The 25,658-nt window shown below is 40.8% G+C and overlaps 2 protein-coding genes across 18 annotated transcripts in view; both read left to right on the top strand.

Moving 5' to 3' along the window:
* Positions 1-19,188, top strand: part of ttyh2 (tweety family member 2) — an 85,657-nt gene extending 66,469 nt beyond the window's left edge. Inside the window, exons 6-19 of one of the 17 annotated variants that reach the window (XM_051939317.1) lie at positions 1,686-1,758; positions 5,320-5,389; positions 5,497-5,552; positions 9,965-10,057; positions 10,155-10,247; positions 10,633-10,775; positions 11,321-11,506; positions 11,591-11,669; positions 14,214-15,588; positions 15,765-15,914; positions 15,977-16,238; positions 16,385-16,440; positions 16,481-16,646; positions 16,807-19,188. In XM_051939317.1, the coding sequence (XP_051795277.1) occupies positions 1,686-1,758; positions 5,320-5,389; positions 5,497-5,552; positions 9,965-10,057; positions 10,155-10,247; positions 10,633-10,775; positions 11,321-11,506; positions 11,591-11,669; positions 14,214-14,273 (853 nt within the window). In that variant the 3' untranslated portion in view covers positions 14,274-15,588; positions 15,765-15,914; positions 15,977-16,238; ... (1 more) ...; positions 16,481-16,646; positions 16,807-19,188. The other 16 variants (XM_051939329.1, XM_051939326.1, XM_051939319.1 and 13 more) reach the window with 16 other exon arrangements.
* Positions 19,189-20,173: 985 nt separating this feature from the next.
* kif19 (kinesin family member 19) overlaps positions 20,174-25,658 on the top strand; it is a 40,324-nt gene continuing 34,839 nt past the window's right edge. The window contains exons 1-3 of the mRNA XM_051939313.1: positions 20,174-20,346; positions 20,429-20,783; positions 23,613-23,693. Of these exons, the coding sequence (XP_051795273.1) occupies positions 20,745-20,783; positions 23,613-23,693 (120 nt within the window). The 5' untranslated portion in view covers positions 20,174-20,346; positions 20,429-20,744. The remainder of the gene's footprint in view (positions 20,347-20,428; positions 20,784-23,612; positions 23,694-25,658) is intronic.

The raw sequence follows: 25,658 nt of genomic DNA, 5'->3' as shown, positions 1-25,658 counted from the left end.
ATGCATGGAAACATGGATTATCCTTGTATTAATAAAGGATTTCTGTATTTGAAACCAGAGTACCTCAGATACTTTATAGACCGCTGAGGACTTCTAGTGATCAGAAGTGGGACAGTCATTGCCTTTTCAGAAATAAATCACCATGTCCAAAAATAAATACTATGCAGACAGTCAGCACAGAGGACGGAGCAGCTACACGACGGATATTTCTGATTTAAAAAGAGATTCCTCTGTTGGCCGGTCATTAACACAACTTCAGATGATCGGTAACGTTCAGCTGTTGGCCAGCATGTTTCTGCAGCATGTAAGTTATGACAGGTTTAACTGTGTAAACTCAAAACCAGCTGGTGGCTTTGAAAAGCTTTTCTTTTTTTAAAAATCAACAAAACTAGAGCTTTTATCACAGCCACAAAGTGAAAGAAAGATCCGTCAGATTTTCAGTTTTCCAATCATTTGGGTTTTGTAAAGAAAATAACTAAATTTGAGCTGAAAATTATTGACATTTTTACCAAAAAATACACAATTTACACTAGATTTAGTAAAAGAAATAAAGAAATTTCTGCACAAGAAAGAAAGAAGCTTTATTCCACCCCTTGGGGAAGTTAAAGGTCTTCAGAAGCTCACACATTCAAGAAAAGAAGGAAACCGGAGAATGTGTAGTTAATGTGCAAATCCTGCTGGTGGAAGAATTATGGTTCCAAAAATGATAGTATTCAAAATAAAGGTGCAAAAGTTGTTTATTTTCACAATAAATGTGCAAACCTGCTGCTATTTGTAATAAAAAAGTCTGAGTCCAGTGAAAAAAGTCGTGAACACAAAAGTAGCAGAACTCTGTAGAGTTGTGAGGACGAGTCGTAATAATGGACTCAGACCAGCTGGTAGCATCAGACTCAGATTATTCTTCCTGTGATCAACTATTCAGGTAATTTGACTAAAATGACTTCAACAAACTAAGAAACCATTACAGAATCAGCTGTGAGCAACAGACAAAAGTTCAGAGATTTGTGGACTGAACTGCAGGCAGTGTTTCCACGGAGCAGAGAGGAGACACAACAGAGACTGAGAGGAAAATACAAGATATCTGAACAATAAGGCAAATGCAGCATGGATCAGAAACTGTACACAGAGAAACAAGTTGTTGGAAGATGCATTCCACATGGTGAAACATCTTCCTGGAGTACATAAATTGGCTAATTTGTAGAGATTGTCATAAATAGCTAAATGTGTACAGTGTTATGGTTTTACCTGTGGGTTCCTGTACAAATGTTGTACATGTTGATTCCAGCTTTTTAAAACTGTGTCATGGTACACAGAAGACATTTCTGTTCTGTCTGTTTCTGTCCATGTTTATTTGTTTCCACAGAAGTTCTGGACTTTATGTAGCAGTGAAAATGAGCCCACAGTCAGTAAAAACATGACAGGAAGCAAAAAAAGCACCAAGAATCTGCTCAGAGTTAGCAGGATTACATGACAAACCCCAGGTTGTCCTGGTTTTCTAATGGTGGGATTTAAGAATAGAACATAATTAATGCAAATGATTGTAAGGAACTTGCTGCAAAGAGGCCAAGTGTTGTGAATAATTCATCCGTTCATTTGGATAAACGGCGTGCTTTAATCAGCCGTCGTGTCCTGGTTTCCTGCGGCTTCAGATCGTCGGCTCATGATTGTTCTGTGATCTGCTGCAGGATGATGGTGTTCGGAGTGCTGACGCTGGTGCTGAGCTGGACGTCGCTGGGAGCCGACCTGGCCACCGCTGTGGTGAGCTGCTTCACTTCCTCACCCCGACTTCCCCCTAACTTCCCCCTGGTGGGCCGTCACTTCTGATCATTCCTGACAGGGATGACAGATTACTGGAGCTCCTCACACTGCAGAATGTCTTCACTGTGTGGCCAAAAGGGAGAAGTAGAGGATTATACTCTGCATACATTTAGCCACTGATGGGCTTCAGTTTATTTTACAAAATGTGCTGTTGGGTCAGTCTATAACTGAGGGACTTTTGAAGTCTATGGGACATATCTGGCATACATTTTTATTAGAATAAACCTTTAATGAGCTAAACAATAATAAAATGAGCTGATTCAGAAATATTCTGGATTCTGTTCTTTTTATTAAGTTGAGATTTTCAGGACAGATATTATTTTTTTGGCAATATATCTCATTTTAAATGGAAAATAACAAATTAAATCACTTCCCAATAAGTTCCCCGTTCCAAAAACTCCTCTCCAGGAAGTGTGTTAATTCCAGATCACATGACCTGCTCCTCATGATGTCATTTCCTCCTGAAGAAAAGACTGGAAGACTCCAAGACTTTCTGACTTATTTAATATAAAGTAGTCAACAGGTTTACTACTAGATCTTTAGAAATCAGTTGTATATATGATATTTAGAAGAATCTTTCTCTAAAATGCCGTGTGGTGTTTGGTTGATTTTAGGCCTGAAAACAGCAAAAATGTCGACTATGATCCAAAGAGTCCCTCAGTTATTTGTTGACCCAGTTACAAGTTGATGGAAAAGAATTTTTCAGAGTCACACATGAAGCAGCTCCATCAATCATTTCCATCAGAACACTGCACCGTAAGCTGCTAATTAGAGGTCTCTCTTTACACCTAATTTAAGCTGAAAACATTTTCTGTAAACTGTGCACAGGTGAGAAGACCCTCACAGCCATGCAGCGTCATCTAAAAAGGTTTTCTCACCTCCGTCACGACTTCCTCTGATCTGGGTTCTCTGTCTGTCGCCTCTTTTGATCTCAGACGGCGCAGCGCTAAAAATAACCAACAAAAGAACAAAATCCTGAACGCACACCTCGGTATTATTCTAGGAGCCTGAATAAGTTGATTCAAAGTCAAGGATTACGACAGCAGGAATCCAATCAGAGCTTTTTAAAGCTGATCATCCTCAATAGGTGAAGGGTTTCAATGTTGTGCTTTAAAAACCACCCAGGTGTGTTTGAGGGATGTGGAGGTGTGAAAACAGAGAGGCGCTTCAGAGGATTATTCCTGGATGGATGAGCTCTGCTTTGACTCTCCTGCCTCAGGCCTGTAGATGTTCTGATAGTTTACATGAGGTGATGAGTGTTTATTAGAAAGCAGCAGAAGTTCCACACCACATCGTTCATGCTTTTTATCTGCAGGTTTAATGTCTTCTTTACACGTCTCTGCTCGATGTGTCGGCGTTTGTTGGATCAATAGTGGAAATACACAATAAGAACCGACAGCCCAGAGCTCTGAAATGTTCGATACTCGCTGCAATAAACGGCTTTTAAACCAATAACACACGTTGGATTTACAGTTCAATCAGCCTGCATGTGTTAAAACAGGAAATATGCTTTTAAAGATCCTGCTGTAAGAAGTGCAAAGGGAGAACTCAGAATTTAAAGGGTTCTGCTCTGGAGAACACGAATATCCACCACAAATACCATTAATAATCAGCCATTAATTTCCTGCTATAAAAACCTGACAGTCCGGCCTGAGGGTGGCTGTTTAAGGAACACATCCAGTAAATGACACGCTAACCTTTAAGCTATATTTACATATTGATCAGATGGGAATTACTGCCTTTGGGAAGCAGTAAAGAAAAAGGTCAGGAAGTTTCCCTTGTTCTGCATTTAATGAATGAATGACTGGACTCCACAGAAACCGCTTCAGGAAACCGATTCTTGCTTTTTTTGCCTCTCGGGGGGAAATGACGTCAGAATGTCGTGTAACTCTGAGGATGAATGGACTTCATGGTTAAAGTCCAGCCAGAGTAAATATCCTGATATGAGCTGATTAATGTTCACCGGCTCCTCAGACGTCATTATTGTGTGTAAACGGACGCTGTGTGTTTAGTGTGTGAATGAATTTAATGTTAATGTGAGGAACAGATGTGTCTACGTGCTTCTTTGTGAGGATTTAGCACAAGACTGAGTGTAAACCGCTTTAATGAAGGAAATGTGTGCATTTATTGTGACTCCAAACTGCTCTCAGTTACCAAACACACATTTCTGGCTGTTAATGATAACATAACAGCATTTAATCTGTCAGTCATTTTTAAAACTATAAAACATAGAGCAAATGATCAGTGACAGCCCAAAACTTGATCTGTTTCTTTGTTCAGCCAACTGGCTAAAGCTCAGATATGATTCATTTTTAACTATAAAAACCTGGTTAAATATAAAATTGGCTTGTTTCAGTCCTAAATAAAATACATCATAAACATCATAAACAGAGACCATAACCCTGATGTAGAGGTCGTGGGTTTGAGTCCGACCCGTGGCCGTTTGATGAACGTCTGTCCTCCACATGTTTCCTGTCTCTGTCCACTGTAATAAAGGCCAAAAAATCTATCATGGATTTGCTCATTTTCCCAACAGAACAACATGACAGATGGATGCAAGGACAGTTCTTTCTATTTGATGGTTTCTGACTCATAACTGGTGTAATTTCGGCCCTCCTTTTTCAACCAGAACTCTCCTTTTAAATCCGTTGGTGTGTTTTGGGGTTCAGATGGTCGGATGGGTTCATACATGTGGGTAGTTCACCATCAGCTGTCTGTCTGACCGCTAGAGGAACTGGAGAACCATCACACAAACCGTGAAGAATCCCTGACCTCCTCCAGACCGAGGCTGGAGCCACTTGAAATGAAAATCCGACCAGCACCACATGTAGCAGGAAGCTAAAACCTCCTCGCTCAGAGTTCAGACGCTGGTTTGTTTGCATCGCTGCAGATCTGTTTACAGGTGTGTGTGTGGTAGATGTGTTTGCCTTCACTGACTGACAGATGTTTGTGTATCTGTGAGAGAATCTTCACATTGTGAGCTACAGTTAGCTTAGCGCCTGAATACACAATAAATAAACGCACTGGACTCCTAATTACCAGCAGTCACATCTCTGTTCTCTGAGAATCGATGCTGTCCCTCCAGGAATTCCAGCAGACTCCTCGGTCTCTGGTTTCTGCTGAGGATCTGGGCTTAATCCCATCAGTGTGTGTGTCTCATTAAGGAAGCCCTCAGAGAAGGTAGAGCTGCTGCTGGTCCTGAGCCTGAGGGACGTTTAGCATTCAGTTCAGAGACTGCCTCATCGCTTTCTGTTTTTTCTGGGTTCTTGTTAGCACTTTTCTGGGAAAGTGTTTGTGACTGACAGAATTACAAACTATTCCTGTCTAGACGTGTTAAAGTGAATCATTAAAGCAGCCTATATTTATCTCCCAGGAAGATGATGGTTAATTACTGGGTTTTAGGACTTTTAGAGGCGTTAACTAAATATTTCTGGATTATTTACTGTTTCTCTCTGTGTTTAACCTTCCTTATTTCAGGAACATTTCTTTGTTGTGTTTCAGGGAACCAGTGATTTCTGCGTGTCTCCTGATAAATACGTCATGAGTCAAACGAAGGGCATCATCAGCGCTGGTGAGTGTCTCTACTGTGGCTTTAATGGAGTTTTATTTTAGAGTCTGCAGCTGGGACATTAGCGCTATTAAATCATACTTTAAAAAATGATGTTTTGTGTTCCACAGATATCGTCCATTACTACATTTACTGCAACCAGACTCTGTCCAACCCCTTCCAGCAGGTAGGAAATGTGACGCTTCAGATTTACCCAGACAGGAGGAGTTAGCTTAGTGATTTTACGGACTTCAGATGTCTATAACAGGACAGGGTAAAACAGGATTATTTGGCTAAAACGGGACTTATTTGACTAAAACAGGATTATTTGGCTAAAACAGGACTTATTTGTCTAAAACGGGAATTATTTGGCTAAAACAGGATTATTTGGCTAAAACAGGATTATTTGGCTAAAACGGGACTTATTTTCTAAAACAGGATTATTTGGCTAAAACGGGACTTATTTGGCTAAAACAGGACTTATTTGGCTAAAACGGGATTTATTTTCTAAAACGGGACTTATTTTCTAAAACAGAACTTATTTGGCTAAAACGGGACTTATTTTCTAAAACCGGACTTATTTGGCTAAAACAGGATTTATTTTCTAAAACGGGACTTATTTTCTAAAACAGGACTTATTGGGCTAAAACGGGGCTTATTTTCTAAAACCGGACTTATTTGGCTAAAACAGGATTATTTGGCTAAAACGGGACTTATTTGTCTAAAACGGGAATTATTTTCTAAAACCGGACTTATTTGGCTAAAACAGGATTATTTGGCTAAAACGGGACTTATTTGTCTAAAACGGGAATTATTTGGCTAAAACAGGATTATTTGGCTAAAACGGGACTTATTTGTCTAAAAGGGAATTATTTGGCTAAAACAGGATTATTTGGCTAAAACGGGACTTATTTTCTAAAACCGGACTTATTTGACTAAAACAGGATTATTTGGCTAAAACAGGACTTATTTTCTAAAACGGGACTGATTTTCTAAAACGGGACTTATTTGGCTAAAACGGGGCTTATTTTCTAAAACGGGACTTATTTTCTAAAACGGGACTTATTTGGCTAAAACGGGGCTTATTTTCTAAAACGGGACTTATTTTCTAAAACGGGACTTATTTGGCTAAAACGGGACTTATTTTCTAAAACGGGACTTATTTGGCTAAAACAGGACTTATTTGGCTAAAACGGGACTTATTTGGCTAAAACAGGACTTATTTGGCTAAAACAGGATTATTTGGCTAAAACAGGAATTATTTGGCTAAAACAGGATTATTTGGCTAAAACAGAGTTCTAGATGTGATCGGGAACACAAAGCTGATTTTTAGGGAATTTAAGAAGTGCAATCTGACACCTCTTGGATATTTTATGTGGACTGTAGTTTATTTAGACTTGGGTTACTTAAATGTGACTTCTTTAACAAAATAAACAAAGAAATGGGGATACGGGTTGGCATATGAGCCGTATAATACCTTACCAGAGGAAACTGGCATCTTTTTTCACCTATACAATTTTTCAACAATGTAAATATGATTTTTTAATAATTATCCAGAAGAACTCAAAGATTTGACACAACGATATGAACTTGTGGACTTTTATTGTAGGTTCTAATGTTTAAATGACATTTAAATTGGTTGGTTAAACTTAATAACAGTTGAAAGTCTTATCCTGACTATTTAAATTAGTCGGTTAAATGTCTAACGGGTCTCAACCTGTAAATGTAAATCAGTTCAGTAAATTAGCATAATAAAGAATATTATCCATATTTAAAGTCAGGTAAATGTGTGTAATAAATTAGATTGTAGGGTCTTAATATTTGGAAATATTAACCTCATTTCTATGTTTTAAACCACTTTGGGACAGCATCCGTTGTTTTAATGAGCTTTATAAATAACATGTTCGGTTGGATATCCAGCTCTGCTTTTATTCCAAATTACTCCTCCTGAGTTTTTTTTCTCTGTAAAGTTTTGGTAAATTAAATTCACAGAAAAATAATTTGTGAACTGATTTAAAAAATTAAAGAAAAACCTAAATAATTAAGCACAGGGATTAATAAACAGCAGACAGTTCTAACAGCATCAGTGCAGATCCTCTGAGCAGCAGGTCGCTGCTTCCATTCCCGGCTGGGCACTACTTTTTAGGAATCACTCCATTAATCTCTTCCTCTGCGTCTCTGTTTCTACTGCTGCTACAAAATACAAACAAATCTGCCATAAAAACTGTTCAGATATCCTCAAGTAATGCAGTCTTAAAACCAGCTTCTTATTCTTCCACATTAGTCGGTTCTAACAGTAAACCATGCAGACATCTTCTGACTCGATGCTCTCGGTGCCTGATAAGAGTTCATTTCTCTTCCCCTCAGGCTTCGTCTTTGTCACACTCTTTCTTTCTGTCCAGTCTGTGTGTGAGCTACATCCCATATTCACCTCAGAACTCCAGCAGAATAAATTGCCCCTTTCCTCGGCTCTGTCTCCATTATTTTTCTGTCTTTCTGCCTCCGTTGTATTTCCCCACTCAGAGAACATGCAGCGATATAGAACAAAAAAGCATCTAATAGCAGCTTGATGGGGGAGTTTTACTCTGCAGGAACCAAAGTGATGCAAAGCTGCTGAGACAGAGGAGGTGGAACTGCAGATTAGGTGAAGCAACCTGGAGAATCTCCCTCTTCCTGCTCCTCAGAGGTTTGCTTGTTCTTCAGAGGAGCGTAGAGACAAAGGATTGTGGGTCACTTCTCAGTCAGCAGTTCAGTCCGTTTGTGCGATCTGTGGCCCAGCAGAGCTCAGATCTGATTATGTTGGTGTGGCCGACACGCCCTGACGAGCAGCAGAGGGCAGAGAAGCTTCACCGCCTGGTAAACAATCAGCTCTCTTTCCTTAACACTCAGAACGCCAACAGGTGCAGAGTTCACCAGCGAGCTGCAGATACAGGATCCACAGCGATCGGCAAACAAGCTTTTTCTGTCTCATGTTTATCTCGTTCTCTCGTGTATTCTCCGGCAGCGATGCCCTGCTGACCTCCTCTCTGTGCCCGGCTGCTTCATCGCTGTGGGCTTCAACTCACAGAGCTTCTTCTATTCTTCTTCTCCTTTTCCTGCTGTCCTCCTCTGTACGCTCTCTGTCCTATTTTTACTTTTTTGGCTCAGAACAAGCTCCACAAAGTAAAAAAGAAAAAACCCAGATTTGATCAGGCCATTAGAATGTTCAGCATAGAACTGCTGGATGTAGATCCAGAAAAAAAGTCAGATCAGAGGAAAGCAATTACATTTATGGATAGCTGAGGTAATTGACCGTATCCTGTTTCCATTTAACGTTGTGCCACAGGCCAGGAGGTTTCAGGCTTCTCCTGCTAGGTTGGATGACTTTGAAGATACAGTTTTACTTTGGAGATGTGACAGATTGATTCATTTACGGTCATGCTTGAACGTTAATTAAAAAGAAGAGACAGAAGGAGGAAGGTGGTGACTTCAGGTAGGAGAGGAGCTGTGATGTGATGAATGAGGAGGCTTATTCTGCCCCCTGGTGGTGAGAATGTAGACCTACAGTGACAGATTCAAACTGCACAATGATTTATTATTGAGATAAAATATAGTATTTGGTTCACTTTTCATGTGATTACAGTATGAACTAAATTATAATGAAAATGTGTAGCTTTAGAGGGGAAAAGCACAAGTTGAGGGAATTTTAAAATGTGGATGAAAACCAGACTTTTATTAGTAAAATTAGCATTATCATTAGCCAGCTGTGGCAGCACTCCATCCAGACTGAGCTGAAGCTAATTTACCAACTTTTCTGAGCTGTTTAGTCTGTTTGAAATTAATTCTGATGCTCCAGCATCTTAGTAATTGGGTCTGTTTCACTATATAATGAAATGCAAATGGTGAGAGTATAAAGATGCTTATTATTGGCATTCCTCAGGCTCCCCTCATCCAGCTAGTTGAGCTCCCAGGAACAATTTTATCTATTTTTTAAACAGAAACTGAGGCTCCGGTAGCTGCACATGTAGTCACACATAGAGGGTCTTCTTCCTGAATAGGTGTGGTCAGCAGCAGCTCAGGAGTTTCTAAAGCCACAGACACTGAGAACAGAACTTAAAGGTTCCACAGTCATGGAAAAATGAACCATCTTTGCAGTGTTTTGGCTTTTTTTAGGCTTCCATTCCTTTGCTGTAAAAGGTCATAATATGGGACCTTTAAATCTAAATGTGACAGAATCTTTAACACAAGGCCACCAAACTCATTGTGACTTCTCACTTTTTGTCTCGGTGCTGTATCGTGTTATTTTCTCGTATTTTTTTATGGTTTCTTCAGCCCCATTATCTGGATGGTGCTTCTGAATGAACTAACCAATCACACTGCAGGAAAATAAGATCCATTATGAACGCTATTATGCTTCCAATTGTGGCTCAAAGAGAAAATCTAAGCTGTACGTCACGTCATTTCACCGTACTTCCATTAGACATCCTGACAGCGTTTCGTTTCTTTGTGGTCTGCAGACTTTTCCATTACGACTCTGCCCTGATGACTCCATTAAGATTAGCGCTACACCTCATTAGCATGCTCCTCTTTTGCATTCAGACTTTCTTTCCTGTTTTGCAGCCTCTGACCATCTTCCAGAGGTCCCTGACCACCATGCAGATCCAGATCCAGGGCCTGCTGCAGTTTGCTGTGCCTCTGTTTCCTACAGCTGAGGTACCGCTCACTAAAACACAGTTTACTGTAGGACGAGCATCAGAGGGACGTTCTTTTATTAAATAGCATTTTCAGTGATATGGTGACCTCTCCACAGAGAGACCTACTGGGTATCCAGCATTTGCTCAACTCCTCGGAGGCCAGCCTGCACCAGCTGACCGCCCTGCTGGACTGCAGGGGGCTCAACAAGGTTTGTTCACTGCATCCTAATTGGCATCACAGCAGCACAAGTAGGTCAGCTTCAGAGGAAGTGGCCTAAAACCCAGAGAGGAGCTGAGAACAGAGCAGAACAAGAATTTACAGTTTAACAACATCAACTTCTCTAAACCGTTTTCTTTGTATCTGTGTGAGGTAAATTTCCTGCTGTGTCTGACTGCAATGCGGTTTACATGAATAATGCTGAACTTCAGATAAAATGAATGAAGAGTTTGTCTTCCTACAGATTTCACACAGCAGTGCTCTGACTGCTTTTTCATCTGTGCTTCATTTCTTCTGCTGTGAATTCCAACCCAGAGGAGGAATAGCGAGCAGAATGTCCGTTAGTCCTGTTTGAGCTTCTGTTCTGACCCGTTTAGGACTACCTGGACGCCATGGTGGGGGTGTGCTACGACGGGGTGGAGGGGGTGCTCTACCTCTGCCTCTTCTCCATCCTGGCAGCCAGTGCCTTCACCGTCATGCTGTGTGCCATTCCCAGGGCTTGGAGACAGATAGCCTGCAGGTGGGTTTGTTGTCAGGCTGCAGAGCGTCCTGGTTTCCTCTCTCTGTGCATCGCTGTCCGGTCTGCACCACGCTGGGCATGTTTTAGCGGTTTCTACCCTGATGTTTGGTACAAAAGCAGATTCTGTTGTGTGACTCAGAGGGTTTTTTTTACAAAATGCCTTTCTTTTGTCATTTACATTATAGAAATACAGTTTGACCAGAGGCTGCTTTGAAAAGCCTCCTTGATAAAGACTGACAGTCTTTTTGTAAGCCATCAAGAATCTTTTTTAACGCGGTAAAGAAGAAAATTCACAGCTTCTTTGTCTGACTTTGTGAATATCTGTTTCCATATTTATTTTGTGGACAGCAGAGCTTGTGAATGATAAACAGCATCACATAAATCTCAGAAAGAAGCGTCCTGCTCACACTGCATGACACCAAAAATAACCCTTCCAGTCCCGGTCAGCTGAGCTCCATTCTGTACTCATGAAGTTCAACTACTGGGCAGATTTAAGCTGTTTCTGCTCATGTTTCTCCCCTGATTGTTTTCCACTTTGCGTCCAGGGAGCGAGACTACGACGACATCGATGAGGAGGACCCGTTCAACCCGCGGGCCAGGAGGATAGGCTCCCAGAACCCCAACCACACCAACATGCACAGTTTCTGCAGCTACAGCAGCAGCATGGGCAGCCAGAACAGCCTGCACCCCCCTGCCCCGGCCGTCTCCAACGCCCCCATGTCCGACTACATGTAGGTTACAGCAGGACGCCTGGGTGTCCGACCTTTGGTGTGTCTCAGAAATGAACTCCTCCATCATCTTCTGTCTGTTCCCAGGAACCAGACGGCTCTGTTCGGGGGGAATCCGCGGTACGAGAACGTTCCTCTGATTGGACGAGGCTCTCCGCCGCCCTCGGTGCGTTGGGTCCCAGAGGCCAAGTCTTTCCTGTGATGTCATTTCCCTCTCAGCTAACACACATTTAGCCTTTACAGCATGAGGAATCTGACAGATGACTTACACACGTGGACAAAATTGTTGGTACCCCTCAGTTAAAGAAGGAAAAACCCACAATTCTCACTGAAATCACTTGAAACTCACAAAAGTAACAATAAATAAAAATTGATTGAAAATTAAATAATCAAAATCAGCCATCACTTTTGAATTGTTGATTAACATAATTATTTAAAAAAACAAACTAATGAAATAGGGCTGGACAAAAATGATGGTACCCATAACTTAATATTTTGTTGCACAACCTTTTGAGGCAATCACTGCAATTAAACGGTTTCTGTATTTGTCAATGAGCGTTCTGCAGCTGTCAACAGGTATTTTGGCCCACTCCTCATGAGCAAACAGCTCCAGTTGTCTCAGGTTTGATGGGTGTCTTCTCCAAATGGCATGTTTCAGCTCCTTCCACATATGTTCAATGGGATTCAGATCTGGGCTCATAGAAGGCCACTTTAGAATAGTCCAACGCTTTTCTCTCAGCCATTCTTGGGTGTTTTTGGCTGTGTGTTTTGGATCGTTGTCCTGTTGGAAGACCCATGACCTGCGACTGAGACCAAGCTTTCTGACACTAGGCAGCACATTTCTCTCCAGAATGCCTTGATAGTCTTCAGATTTCATCGTACCTTGCACACTTTCAAGACACCCTGTGCCAGATGCAGCAAAGCAGCCCCAAAACATTACTGAGCCTCCTCCATGTTTCACCGTAGGGACAGTGTTCTTTTCTTCGTATGCTTGCTTTTTGAGTCTATGAACATAGAGTTGATGTGCCTTACCAAAAAGCTCCAGTTTGGTCTCATCTGTCCAAAGGACATTCTCCCAGAAGCTTTGTGGCTTGTCAACATGCATTTTTGCAAATTCCAGTCTGGCTTTTTTATGAGTTTTTTTCAGCAGTGGTGTCCTCCTTGGTCGTCTCCCATGAAGTCCACTTTGGCTCAAACAACGACGAATGGTGCGATCTGACACTGATGTACCTTGGCCTTGGAGTTCACCTTTAATTTCTTTGGAGGTTGCTCTGGGCTCTTTGGATACAATTCCAACGATCCGTCTCTTCAATTTGTCATCAATTTTCCTCTTGCGGCCACGTCCAGGGAGGTTGGCTACTGTCCCGTGGGTCTTGAACTTCTGAATAATATGAGCCACTGTTGTCACAGGAACTTCAAGCTGTTTAGAGATGGTCTTATAGCCTTTACCTTTAAGATGTTTGTCTATCATTTTTTTTCGGATGTCCTGGGACAATTCTCTCCTTCGCTTTCTGTTGTCCATGTTCAGTGTGGTACACACCTTTTCACCAAACAGCAGGGTGACTACTTGTCTCCCTTTAAATAGGCAGACTGACTGATTATGAGTTTGGAAACACCTGTGATGTCAATTAAATGACACACCTGAGTTAATCATGTCACTCTGGTCAAATAGTTTTCAATCTTTTATAGAGGTACCATCATTTTTGTCCAGGCCTGTTTCATTAGTTTGTTTTTTTAAATAATTATGTTAATCAACAATTCAAAAGTAATGGCTGTTTTTGATTATTTAATTGTCAATAAATTTTAATTTATTGTTACTTTTGTGAGTTTCAAGTGATTTCAGTGAGAATTGTGGGTTTTTCCTTCTTTAACTGAGGGGTACCAACAATTTTGTCCACGTGTGTATAGTTTCACTCAGTGACTCAGATCAACATCCGTTAAGTTTCACTTTTATCACTCAGATGTGAAGCCATATTTAATGACCTTCTTTTCTTTTATTCTGCTTTTTATAAGACTTTTTAACAGCAATAATTAAACAGGCTTCTGTTAAACACTGTGCCTTTTTCTACTCGTCACAGCACCAAAACAAGGAGAGGAGAAGTAATGCCGTTAATATTTAATGATAACAGAAAATCATTTAGCCTCTCAGGTCAGATTCCCAGGAGGAGGTGAACTCAGTAACCGTCACGCTTTTCTTCCTCACTGAATCCGTTCACCCTGCTGGGCCACGTGTCGCCGTTACATCACCGATAAAAATAGAAGCATTTTGAATAAAATTTTAATCAGGTGCAGCGTCTTAATAACAAACTGCACAAGTGTGTGAAGAAACGCATCAGTTAAATGCATTTTACAGTTTAAAAGAAGTGTTTTAAAACTTATTTGTTAGAAACACAAACCAAATACAGTTTAATCAGTTTTATACTATTTCTAGCAATGCATAAAGTGTAAACTTCTCATGAGTTCTGTCCTGCATTCAGTCATCCTTACCATTAAGCTTCAACAGAAAATGTGATGTTCTCTGACTCTTATTAACAGCAGCTCGCAGTGCATAATGAAAGTGTCCGTCATGACTAGAACTGTGCAGCACCATGCAGTCATCTCCGGCTAACAGCTTCTTTTTATATATTTTTTGTTTGTTTGTTTGTCATGTGTATGTTTGTTTGTATCTTTCATTTCTATTATTCCTTCTTTCTTTAATCAACTTTTGGAGATATACTCTCAGCAGTATAGAAATCGAGTAAGTCTTTTCTCCTCTTCCTCAGGATTTTAACCCCATCACTTTTCCTCTGTTGCATCTCCGTCTGTTTCCCCACTTCACTCGGTTCCTGTGCGGTTTCTCCTGTTTGGCATGGCTTCATTCAACCCACAACCTGTTGTCCTCATTACAGGAAGTGTTTTTCACTTGGCCAGGGTTTTTATTTGCCCCTGGTGTTCACAGGGTGCTACTGTTAGCCCCTCCACATTAGTAATATGTGTCTGCAGACCTGGAGGATGCACTCTGAGGACCACCGATAGGACTGGACTTCTAGGACTTCACTTCTGGGACCGCATTTTTAGAGCCTTTAGTAAAGACAGCGCCCCCTACCGCAGTGATTCATCACTAAAGTGACGGTTTTAAAGGATGATTTCATTCAAATTGTACTTAATTTAAAAGTAATAATAATAATTTTAATGTAAAACCGTACCGTCTAAAGGTTGATTTGACTTTATCTCCCTCCCCTCCAGTGTTCAGGGGTCAGCTTTAGCGGAGGGGCAGTACAAAGCAAACTGATGATGGGACAAGATAAGACAGTCTTTCTACAGTGAATAATCATGATGCCTTCTGAGCTTTATCAAACCCAGAGATATTTTGGGGGAAAATGCATCTCATCCCTTATGAAGTATATTTTTATAATATTTAATAGTTTATATAAGTTGTGTATGTTTTGTTCTCCAGTGTGGTTTATTGTGAGATCTTTTGTACGTGGTGAAGGTTGTCTGGTGCCTCAGGGATGTGATCCTAGTGTTTCTGTGTGTGGTTGGTGTATTTACTTCCTAACAAAGGGATCGGCCCATTGAGACGTCTACGTATGTCAGCATTTAAAGAAACGAATTAGAAATATCATATGAAGAGCCTCAAAGAGGTTTTTAGTGATCTAACTTTATCAAGGTGCTTTTTTAGCAAACAAGTCAAGGTTTATAAGGTTTATTCCACCCAGAATACTACTCTTTACAATTATAACTTGGTTGCCAAGCCTTGCATTTGGACAGATGGTATAATTAGCATACTTGTGTCATTATCTGGTAAAATAATAATGGAATCATCTGCTGGGGCCTCGAGATCTCCAACAGGAAAGGTTGGAAAGAGGCAAAACACAAGAACAACTCTGACTAAATTAGCATATAAGCTAAACTGTGACTGTTTGCACTGCTGAACTAGTTAAAACTGAGGTTGTTTCTCACAGTTTGGTTTAGCAATAGCTTTGCACATGAAGGCATCAGGAACGTTTATAACTCACTGTGAAATGCAGTTACTTCCTCTGACGACACCACGGGTCCTAGAAGTGTGATTCTAGATGTGTGATCCCAGAAGTGTGATCCTAGAAGTGTGATTCTAGAAGTGTGATCCTAGAAGTGTGATCCTAGAAGTGTGATCCTAGATGTGATTCTAGATGTGTGATCCTAGAAGTGTGATCCTAGAAGTGTGATCCTAGATGTGATTCTAGATGTGTGATCCTAGATGTGTGATCCTAGAAGTGTGATCCTAGAAGTGTGATCCTAGATGTGATTCTAGATGTGATTCTAGATGTGTGATCCTAGAAGTGTGATCCTAGAAGTGTGATTCTAGATGTGTGATCCTAGAAGTGTGATCCTAGAAGTGTGATTCTAGATGTGATTCTAGATGTGTGATCCTAGAAGTGTGATCCTAGAAGTGTGATTCTAGATGTGATTCTAGATGTGATTCTAGATGTGATTCTAGATGTGTGATCCTAGATGTGATTCTAGATGTGATTCTAGATGTGTGATCCTAGAAGTGTGATCCTAGAAGTGTGATCCTAGAAGTGTGATCCTAGAAGTGTGATCCTGGAAGTGTGATTCTAGATGTGATTCTAGAAGTGTGATCCTAGAAGTGTGATCCTAGAAGTGTGATCCTAGAAGTGTGATTCTAGAAGTGTGATCCTAGAAGTGTGATCCTAGAAGTGTGATCCTAGAAGTGTGATTCTAGATGTGTGATCCTAGAAGTGTGATCCTAGAAGTGTGATTCTAGATGTGATTCTAGATGTGTGATCCTAGAAGTGTGATTCTAGAAGTGTGATTCTAGATGTGATTCTAGATGTGTGATCCTAGAAGTGTGATCCTAGAAGTGTGATCCTAGAAGTGTGATCCTAGATGTGATTCTAGATGTGATTCTAGATGTGTGATCCTAGAAGTGTGATCCTAGAAGTGTGATCCTAGAAGTGTGATCCTAGAAGTGTGATCCTGGAAGTGTGATTCTAGATGTGATCCTAGAAGTGTGATCCTAGAAGTGTGATCCTAGAAGTGTGATCCTGGAAGTGTGATTCTAGATGTGTGATCCTAGAAGTGTGATTCTAGAAGTGTGATCCTAGAAGTGTGATCCTAGAAGTGTGATCCTAGAAGTGTGATTCTAGATGTGATTCTAGATGTGTGATCCTAGAAGTGTGATCCTAGAAGTGTGATTCTAGATGTGATTCTAGATGTGTGATCCTAGAAGTGTGATTCTAGAAGTGTGATTCTAGATGTGATTCTAGATGTGTGATCCTAGAAGTGTGATCCTAGAAGTGTGATCCTAGATGTGATTCTAGATGTGATCCTAGAAGTGTGATCCTAGAAGTGTGATCCTAGAAGTGTGATCCTAGAAGTGTGATCCTAGAAGTGTGATCCTGGAAGTGTGATTCTAGATGTGATTCTAGAAGTGTGATCCTAGAAGTGTGATCCTAGAAGTGTGATCCTAGAAGTGTGATCCTGGAAGTGTGATTCTAGATGTGTGATTCTAGATGTGTGATTCTAGATGTGTGATCCTAGAAGTGTGATTCTAGAAGTGTGATCCTAGAAGTGTGATCCTAGAAGTGTGATCCTAGAAGTGTGATCCTAGAAGTGTGATCCTGGAAGTGTGATTCTAGATGTGTGATCCTAGAAGTGTGATTCTAGAAGTGTGATTCTAGAAGTGTGATCCTAGAAGTGTGATCCTAGAAATGTGATCCTAGATGTGTGATTCTAGATGTGCAGCCTGCCGGCCTGCAGACACGCCCTCCTCCTCCACATGCATGCAACCATTCAGTCCTCTAGATTTTACTGCCATGAAGTTCTTAGCAGGATCTGTAGTGCTATAGAATCTATCATACCTGGGAAGTGTTGACTTTAGCTATTTGTGTATTTGATGAATGAGGGGTTGATTTGTTGTAGCAAATAGAGGTTATATCTCCTTTCTGTGCCCCGAGTTAGCTATAGTAGTTAGGTATGATTTGAAGGAATACTCCACTGAAAATCTGTCTTTTTAGCATCAAATACTCAACCATTGTCTGTAAAAAATCCCACTTGTAGTCAGCTTGGATCCACATCAGTTATAATTACTGCTGAGGATTGTTTGGAATCCTTTGACACTAGTGCTGTTCTAGCTAAATTTAATTCAAATTCCATGCAATCTGAGCACAGAAGATGCAAACAAAACAACAAATCATCAGTTATCATCAGCTGATGGAACATAATGAGTGCTGGGATGAATTGCAGTGGATTGTGCTGCATAAGTAGCTTTTTAATATGTGCATCTGTTTTTCCATTAGAATCCATTATAACTGGTGTGAATCCAGGCTCTCTGCAGCTGTTATGCTACTGAGGTGCAAACTGGTATTCAGAAATGAGGTTTTCAGTGGACTGCTCCTTTAAAGCTCCTTTTCCCTGCTTTCTTTTGTTATAAATGACGTCATACTTGTGAAAAATCGCCATCAGCTCACAGAATGGGCTCCTAACGTCCTCTGTACGTGTCTTTGTGTGTCTCCAACCCACAGTACTCCCCCAGTATGAGGGCCACCTATCTGTCCATGACTGAGGAACAGAGTAGACACTTTGGAAACGACTTCCAAGCATAGACTTCTGTATTTACCATGGAGGGAAGCAGCACCACAGCCTAAATGAGATGGGAGGCTGCCATGAGCATCACAGAGGACAGTGTGTAACATCTGGATAAACCAGCCTGTGCAGTACCAGGACAATGGAGCAACATCTGGACCATTCTCTCTGTGTTCTCAGCTCATTAATGACGTTTCTGTCCTTTGTTGGAGAACTTAAACATTTTTGACAACGTGCTGTCAAACTTAACCTGCTCTTAACCTGTCGTGTTCCTTCGGTACCTCACGCAAACTTGTCGAAAAACTAAGTGTTTCCCAGTGAAATGTCACAAAAAATAAGTTTAAAATACAAAAAAAATATCAAATGAATTGAGATTTTTCTGCCTTCAAAGCTTTGAAATGAAGGTGCTTCTTACTTTTGTCAACTTAAATCCAGGTCTTCAGAGAGTAAAATGTGAAAAACGAGAGCTGTGTAAACATGATTTTCTATGTCTTATGCTTCATGCTTGATATTTGTGAAGCACAAACCCAGCACACAGTAATTTATTTACATCCTCACACACAAACACGTCTGCAAGTGAAGCTTTACGTCTCTAAAACTCGAGACGAGACGGCCTGGAGACCACGGCTTCTGTAAATAAGGTGTACATTAACAGACTCTTGTCTTACTCTCTATATTTGATTTTGTTTAAACGGTGTGCCATTTTTATAAATATTTTTTCTAGTTTTGTGTGGCAATGTCACATAGAATTACTTTTTTGTGTATTTTCTGAAGGGCCATAAATAAATATTCTCTGTTGCATATCTAATGCAGCTAACACAGTGAAGTTGACATTTCTATCAGGACTTGGGAAGCTGTGCTGCTCTAACTATGATTCATGAGAATATTCAGGTAATTATTTTCATCAAATCCAACCATCCAAACAGTACACACTTTGTATTGACTAACAATGATTTTCCGTAGGGATTTAATACATGCAGTGTCATTTATTAAGACTATTTGTGTTGTTTCTTTCAGCATGTTACACTGTACAGGCACTGAGAGTGGTGCTTAATTTTGTGTGTGACTCCAAACTTCAGGGTCTAATTGTGAGTTGAATAAACCAGCTTTGAGTACAATTTGATGAATCCTCATTTTGTTGTTGGATTTGTTCGTTTTTTCTCTAATTTCGAAATTAAATAAAATTAAATTTGCATTTTTTATTTAAAAAAAATATTTTTTAACTTGAGCTTCTGGCCTACATTAGAGTGCATGGATTTAAAGGTCTAAAGACAGTAATTTAAAGTCTTTGCCAGCAGATGTCAGCATAGGGCTGCAGCTAAGCTACACCAGGCTAACTGTATTCTCAGTTTGGCCCTTAATGTAGCTGTTAGCATACACTGAGGTCACGAAGCTCACTGTAGCCTTAAATTATAATACATTAATCAGTTTTAACAACCCAGAAAGACAACAAAAACACCTACTATTGTTCTGAATGTACATCAACTCCTACATACTCTTCTAACCAAACAATATTTCTGTCACCGAATAATTCTAAAAAAATTTTTAACCCGTTTCTTGCATTAGCTTTGTTCTCAGTCCAGGTAGCCGTTGGGTCGCCATCTTTGGTTTGGTTTGGGAAGCCTAGCAAAATTTGGTGCTATTTAATAAAAATATATATGTAATTAAATTCACAAAACATGTTTCATCCAGATGGTTAGCAAAGTCTTTATGGGTTATGAAGACAGTATGCAGCACAACAGTAAATATTTTAAACTGGCTTTTGTTTTTTATTAGCTAATTAGCATTTAGAGAACATTAGCAACCTTCACGCCAAGCCACCATTATTTACGTAGTGCATTAAAACAGCCCAAGTGCTGTAAAAGTTAAATAAGGCTGATTTATCTCATTAGCAAGGTTAAAATACTGAAACATATTTGTATTGTATTGCTCCTATAAGAATAATAAGGGGCAAATATGAGGCTAGATGACACACTGTTGGAGATAACTGTGAAATTCTTATAATTTAAGCTAACTGCATTAGCTTTACATAACGTGAGTAGTACTACAGTAAAAGGAACCTTAAAATAGAGTTTTTATGTTATATATTGTGTGTCTGGAGCAACAGAAGAGGAGACATTTATTTTCTAATCGGACGTGGGGCTGCTGGGGTGAACAGTAGCGGACTTGATGCTGCCGTTGGAGTTCCAGGATCTCCAGGGACGACGAGCACGAACACAAACACACGGAGAAACCCACAGCAGCAGCGAGGACACACCGGGGAAGGAACGGAGCAGGTGGGCTGCTGCTGCCGCTACCTGCCGCTACCTGGGGCTCTTTCCTGCTTTGCCACATCAAGTGTTTTTCTCGTGTTTCCAGGCCGCTGCGTGGGGAGAAAAAAGCAGAGCGTCAAACCACCGGATGAGCTGCGGAGCGTCGACGCACTTTGAAGGGCAGAGGAAGCGACAGTATCCGGGACAGTAGGACAGATAGAGGTCGCTGAGTGAGGGAGGAACCACGGGAGGCTGTTCAGTTGTGTTGTTGTTGGGAGGAGAGCATTAGGCTGAGCACTAGCTGTGAGTGTGTGAGGACGGTGGGCTGCAGGTGTGTAGAGGAGGAGGCATGCAGGTATCTACAGGAAACACGATGGTCCTCTGCTGATCATCACTATCCTTCAGTCTGACCCAAAGAGAACATGAAGGACACAGGGGAGTCCAAGGACCACCAGCTGACGGTGAGTTCTGTCTGTTTTTAGTTTTATTTGAGCACAACCTGAACTGTAGCGTCTTTATTCAGCGGGTTACACGACTTTCCTCTCACTATTCAACACAAATTAACTGAAAAACCTGCTGGTAAGTCAGTGGCCACTCTTCTAGGTGAACCTTTACAGGGTAATGCGTATTTCACAGAGCCTGTAGTGTTTGGTTTTGTGTAGATTTAGTGAAAGATGCTCTAAGTTTATAGCTGGTGTCATTAAAGGTGTTGCTGCATTGAGATACAACACCGTGTTTTGTTTTATGACATGTCATTTTCTGTCATTTCTTATTTCATTTTATATTATATATGTGCTCTTTTCAAGTATTTCTTTAATGTTAAACACTTGGATTTGCATTTATTGCAGGACTTGTGCTGTATAAATAGATAATCTATTGATATTTAGACCTGTATTTGAGGGCATGGTCGGGCTGTAGAAGTTAATTGATTCATTCTAAGCTATTAAATTATTCACCAGTGAATTTGAAAGTTGATTAACTGGTCTCAGTAAATGTTTAAGATAAAAACATTGGTTCCAGCGTCCTGAATGTGAATATTTTCTGTTTTTTTTTGCTGCTCGATATGGTCTCAGTAAGCTCAGTATCTTTAGGTTGTGATCAAACTAAGACATTTAAAGTCTTCATTTTGAGCTTTTTAAACACTGATGTGCATTTTCAACATTTTCTGACATTTATTGAACAAAACAAATCAATCAACCAGAAACAGATCAACAGATTAGTCACCAGTGATCCTGTAAGACACTGTAGAAGTAGATTAAGTGTGGAAACTAAGCTGTGTGTTTTTTCAGTAGTAGTTCATAAGGCACTGTGTTCTGCTGCTCATGCCTGAATTATTGAAGTGGCTGTTTCAGTTGCCTGGCCTCTCGTGTCCAGCAGGTAATACAGCTTCTACTGGCTGCTGACAGAGAGAGGACCTTATTATTTCTGTTTGGTGGCTGAGCAAAACTCTGCTGGATCAGCGTTATAGAAAAAGCCCAAAATGACCAAACTAGGCAGCAGTCTGTGCCTTCCCCTGGATCTGTATCACCTCTCCTGCTCCTGCTGTTGTCTGTTTTGTCTCATTTCATTCACATTAAAAGCTTTTCTAACCCCCTCTGAATGTTTCATTGGAACAGAATGAGCGTAACAGCAGGAAAACTCTGAATCTGTGTATTAAATAAAACAGCACTCCACTCATTCAGTGGTTCTGTGTCTGCTCAGTGCTATCAGTGCTGATCGTTTACCTTCTGAAGCTACAGGTGTCTGTTTCTAATTTGGAATGAGCTCCACTGATGGAGGGAAAATGTCATCCTTCTAATTTGTTTTCTACTTTTTGTAAAAGACGTGGACATTAAAGCGACCATGGATTTAAATCGGTCCAAGCATCCAGCTGCTCTCTATCCATGTTTATTGTTGAACCACTGAAGGTGTTGGTGCTGTAGGCTATCCCAGCACACACCGGGCAGAAAGTAGTCCTATCTACACTCAGCATTTTCACCGTGAGTTTGGGCTGTAAGACTGTAAACTAGAGAGAATAAAAACATGAAAATAAGGATAGTTTTCAAAATTTACACAGAAAAAATCCAACGAGGTGTGAAGGTCTTCTAAATGTGACTGTTATCGAGTTTAATGGGGAAAAAAACTCCGTATTTTATGAATTACTCCTGCAGTTTTTATATTAAATCTCCATCTATGAACAACAGATGGCTTTTTTACATCTTCACTAGATAGAGCAGCAGTGTTCAATAGACTCTCTCTCCCTGCTTATAGGTCCACATCTTCTGTAATCCACATCATATTTTGTAATGCAGCTTTCTGTTATTTACATCATCCTGATTATTTTCCAAGACTCCACAAAGCTGCTTCATTACTCACCTGCCTCCATCATATGCAGAATGATTCTGTTTAAAATCAGCAAGAAATGAACACAAAAAAGCAACACTTTCCTTTCCAGAATAATTAATAATCTTCAGCATTCACAGCTTCAGTTCCACCTCCAGATAGAGCTGCACTAATCCAGAAAGCCACAGCCGTGTTAAAGAAGAGCTCGTTTATTACAGCAGACAGAACCTTCACTGCTTTCCTTTCTCACCAAGACATCAAGAGTTTAGTTCTTCTCCTAACCTATAGTTTCAACAAGCTGAATGTGTGTGTTTGAAGGATAACTGAATGTGTGTGTGTGTTCATTAAAGGCATTAGAGGAGATTTAATTTCCTACGACTTTGAACGTAGCACACACAACCTCTCCCTCACCCCCCTCTAACCTCCCCCCTCTTAACATTTACGAAGAAACGCCCCCCTCCATAAACTTGCGTAGGACTCGTGAAGTTGTCTTTTACGGCTGGGTCCCCCTGGATCTTTATCTGCCATCATGTAAAAAAAGATGAGCAAAACAAGTCGCCAGCTAACTACGAAGCTATACCAAAGCAACACATACAGAAAACACGTAAGTCCAAGGCGTACGTAATCTACGTAACTAGGCCTGAGCCGGAAGATTTTTGATTGACAGGAAAGGGAGCAAAGCAAACGCCTCGGTCCGAGCGCGTTGATTGGCTGATGTTTTTCAGGTCCTGCCATGTCCACAGTTATTTTATTTTATTTTTTATTCTTTTAGAGACCATACATACAAGTCCACTAAAGGTCAGTATATTCATTTTATGTGAATCAGACAAATTAAACAAAATAAACATCCTCCATAATGCCTTTAAACTGAAGGATAACTGAATGTGTGTGTTGATTAAACTGAAGGATAACTGAATGTGTGTGTTGATTAAACTGAAGGATAACTGAATCCTGTCTGCCTGCTGCAGGTCGCTTTGAGAATCCGACCCCTCAGCGATGCCGAGCAGGAGGAGGCAGCTACCGTCGTGGCCCACAGAGTGGACGACCAGGTGAGATGGTCATCCTTTACTCTATGGCCGTGCACGTGAGTGATTGATGGGGTGGCCGTGTGCTCGTGTGGGCGTTTCAAATCCCCCTTCCTGCCTGTCATGAGGCTGCACAGATAAGGTATCTGCAGCGACCCCAGCAGCTCTTTTTGAAAAAAGAAATAAAGAAAAGCTCGTTTGTGAAGCTCAAATGTCACATTTCATGACTCAGAGCTGAAGCAAAGACAGTGACCTCTCTAACAACTGAAGGACAGGAGATTCTTCCATGCAGCTGAAATCCTCTCCATAGTGAATGTGGAAGACCTCTAATATAAAACATTCATGCTGCTGGTAGTTCAGCCTCTCAGTGTCCGTCTGATAACAGGAGCAGACGCTTCTAATTATTTCTCCTCTGAATTTATTACAGACTTGTGTAGTCTTTTTTCTGTCCGCTAGTCATTTAGAAGGAGTGCTGGACCAGTTAGCATCGACTCACAGTGCTTTATTATTTCTGCACTTTCTTTTCTAACTCTTCTGTTTGTCCAGAGATTCTGTTCTATTAGTTCTATTAATTATATTTTTAGGTCAAACAAAACATTTAAGTAGACATCTTGTAATATAAATGTTTTTTTTTTTCTATTTTCTGATCAAACAGAAGGATAATTAAAATAGATTAATAGAATGTTTGACTGATGCTCTGGACACACTGTCAGTCCTCTACCACGGTGACTTATTAAAGCAGGAGCCTCGTGTTTGGCTGTACGCTCTCTGTTCTGGTTTCTTTCTTTCCTCTGCAGACCAGTCTGAGATGCTTTCTGATTTATTTGGACACTAAACTGCTCTGAATGGAGCTATTATGCTCCTTTAGTTTTCCATTAGAGTAAACCAGGACAGGAGTGTTTGTGGATGAACAGAAAGTAGACGGGCATGGCTAAACACAGGAGCTCTATAAATTACTGTCAAAGCTTTAGATTTTTTGTAAACTATTGAATGACTTAGACTGTTGTCATTTAGCAGAAGTGTTTCTCCTTAGAGGATCTCGGTGTGACCTCCATGCACTGTTTAATGAGCTTCCCCCCTCCATCAGAGAAGGCTGAGCAGTGCACTACTACGACCACATTTACCATCAGGCTGGGCTTTGAACCGCTCCCTCTTGGAGACCGTTTAGCCGGTGTGGTGTAAATGATAATGAACCTGCTGAGGTGTCTCCTGGCTTTTGTTCTGTGAGCGTACTGGAGGTAGGAAGCTCATCTGAACCAGGACAAAGCCAGAGAAGTCCAAGTAGCAGCAGCTGAGCCAGTTCTGACGCAGGTTTTCTGTTTGTAACGGTGACAAATGCTGCAGGGAAACATTATATTCATGTGTGATTAGTGGTGTTTTTCTCTACTACAGCGTACTTCTAGTAAACGATTATCTGCGGTGTTGTTTGTCTTGTCAGAAGTAATTTAATTACAGCGAGTCTTTAGGACAGCCTCAGCACTTCTGTCTGCTATGACATCATTAAAACAGGCTTGGACTCATGGGATTAGAGCAGAACAGCAGGAGGGTAGATATGGTGCTGACAGCCACACTCTGAGGCTTTGTTGTTGTCTGCAGCCTGAACCCTCCTCAGATAGTCTCTGTGTTGGTTTTATTATCCACAGTTCAGTCTATGGAGAGAACTACGTATTTTCAGATGTGCTGTATGATGTCTGAGGTTACACGAGGTTTACTAGGGCACGTTCACAGGAAGGATTAATGCAGATTACAATACACACTTGTTGTTGAGGCAGTGGGATTGTGGGAAGCTTTTTGTCCATGTGCTTACCTGGGCTGCTCTGACATGAATGGAAGGGATGTAGTGAGGTGTAGGTCACATCAACACAGGGATGCTGTGGGATTATAGTGCACGGGAGGCCTGGGTGTGTTTACCTCCAGCTACCAGGTCTGCTGTAGATATGGAGACCTGTGCAAACACACCTGTACAAATAACACAGCAACCAGTCACCA

Source organism: Acanthochromis polyacanthus, chromosome 19 (genome assembly GCF_021347895.1).
Source record: "Acanthochromis polyacanthus isolate Apoly-LR-REF ecotype Palm Island chromosome 19, KAUST_Apoly_ChrSc, whole genome shotgun sequence".
Classification (NCBI taxonomy): Eukaryota; Metazoa; Chordata; class Actinopteri; family Pomacentridae; genus Acanthochromis; species Acanthochromis polyacanthus.
The sequence above is the reverse complement of the archived record's forward strand: the minus strand, read 5'-3'. Positions and strand labels throughout refer to the sequence as shown.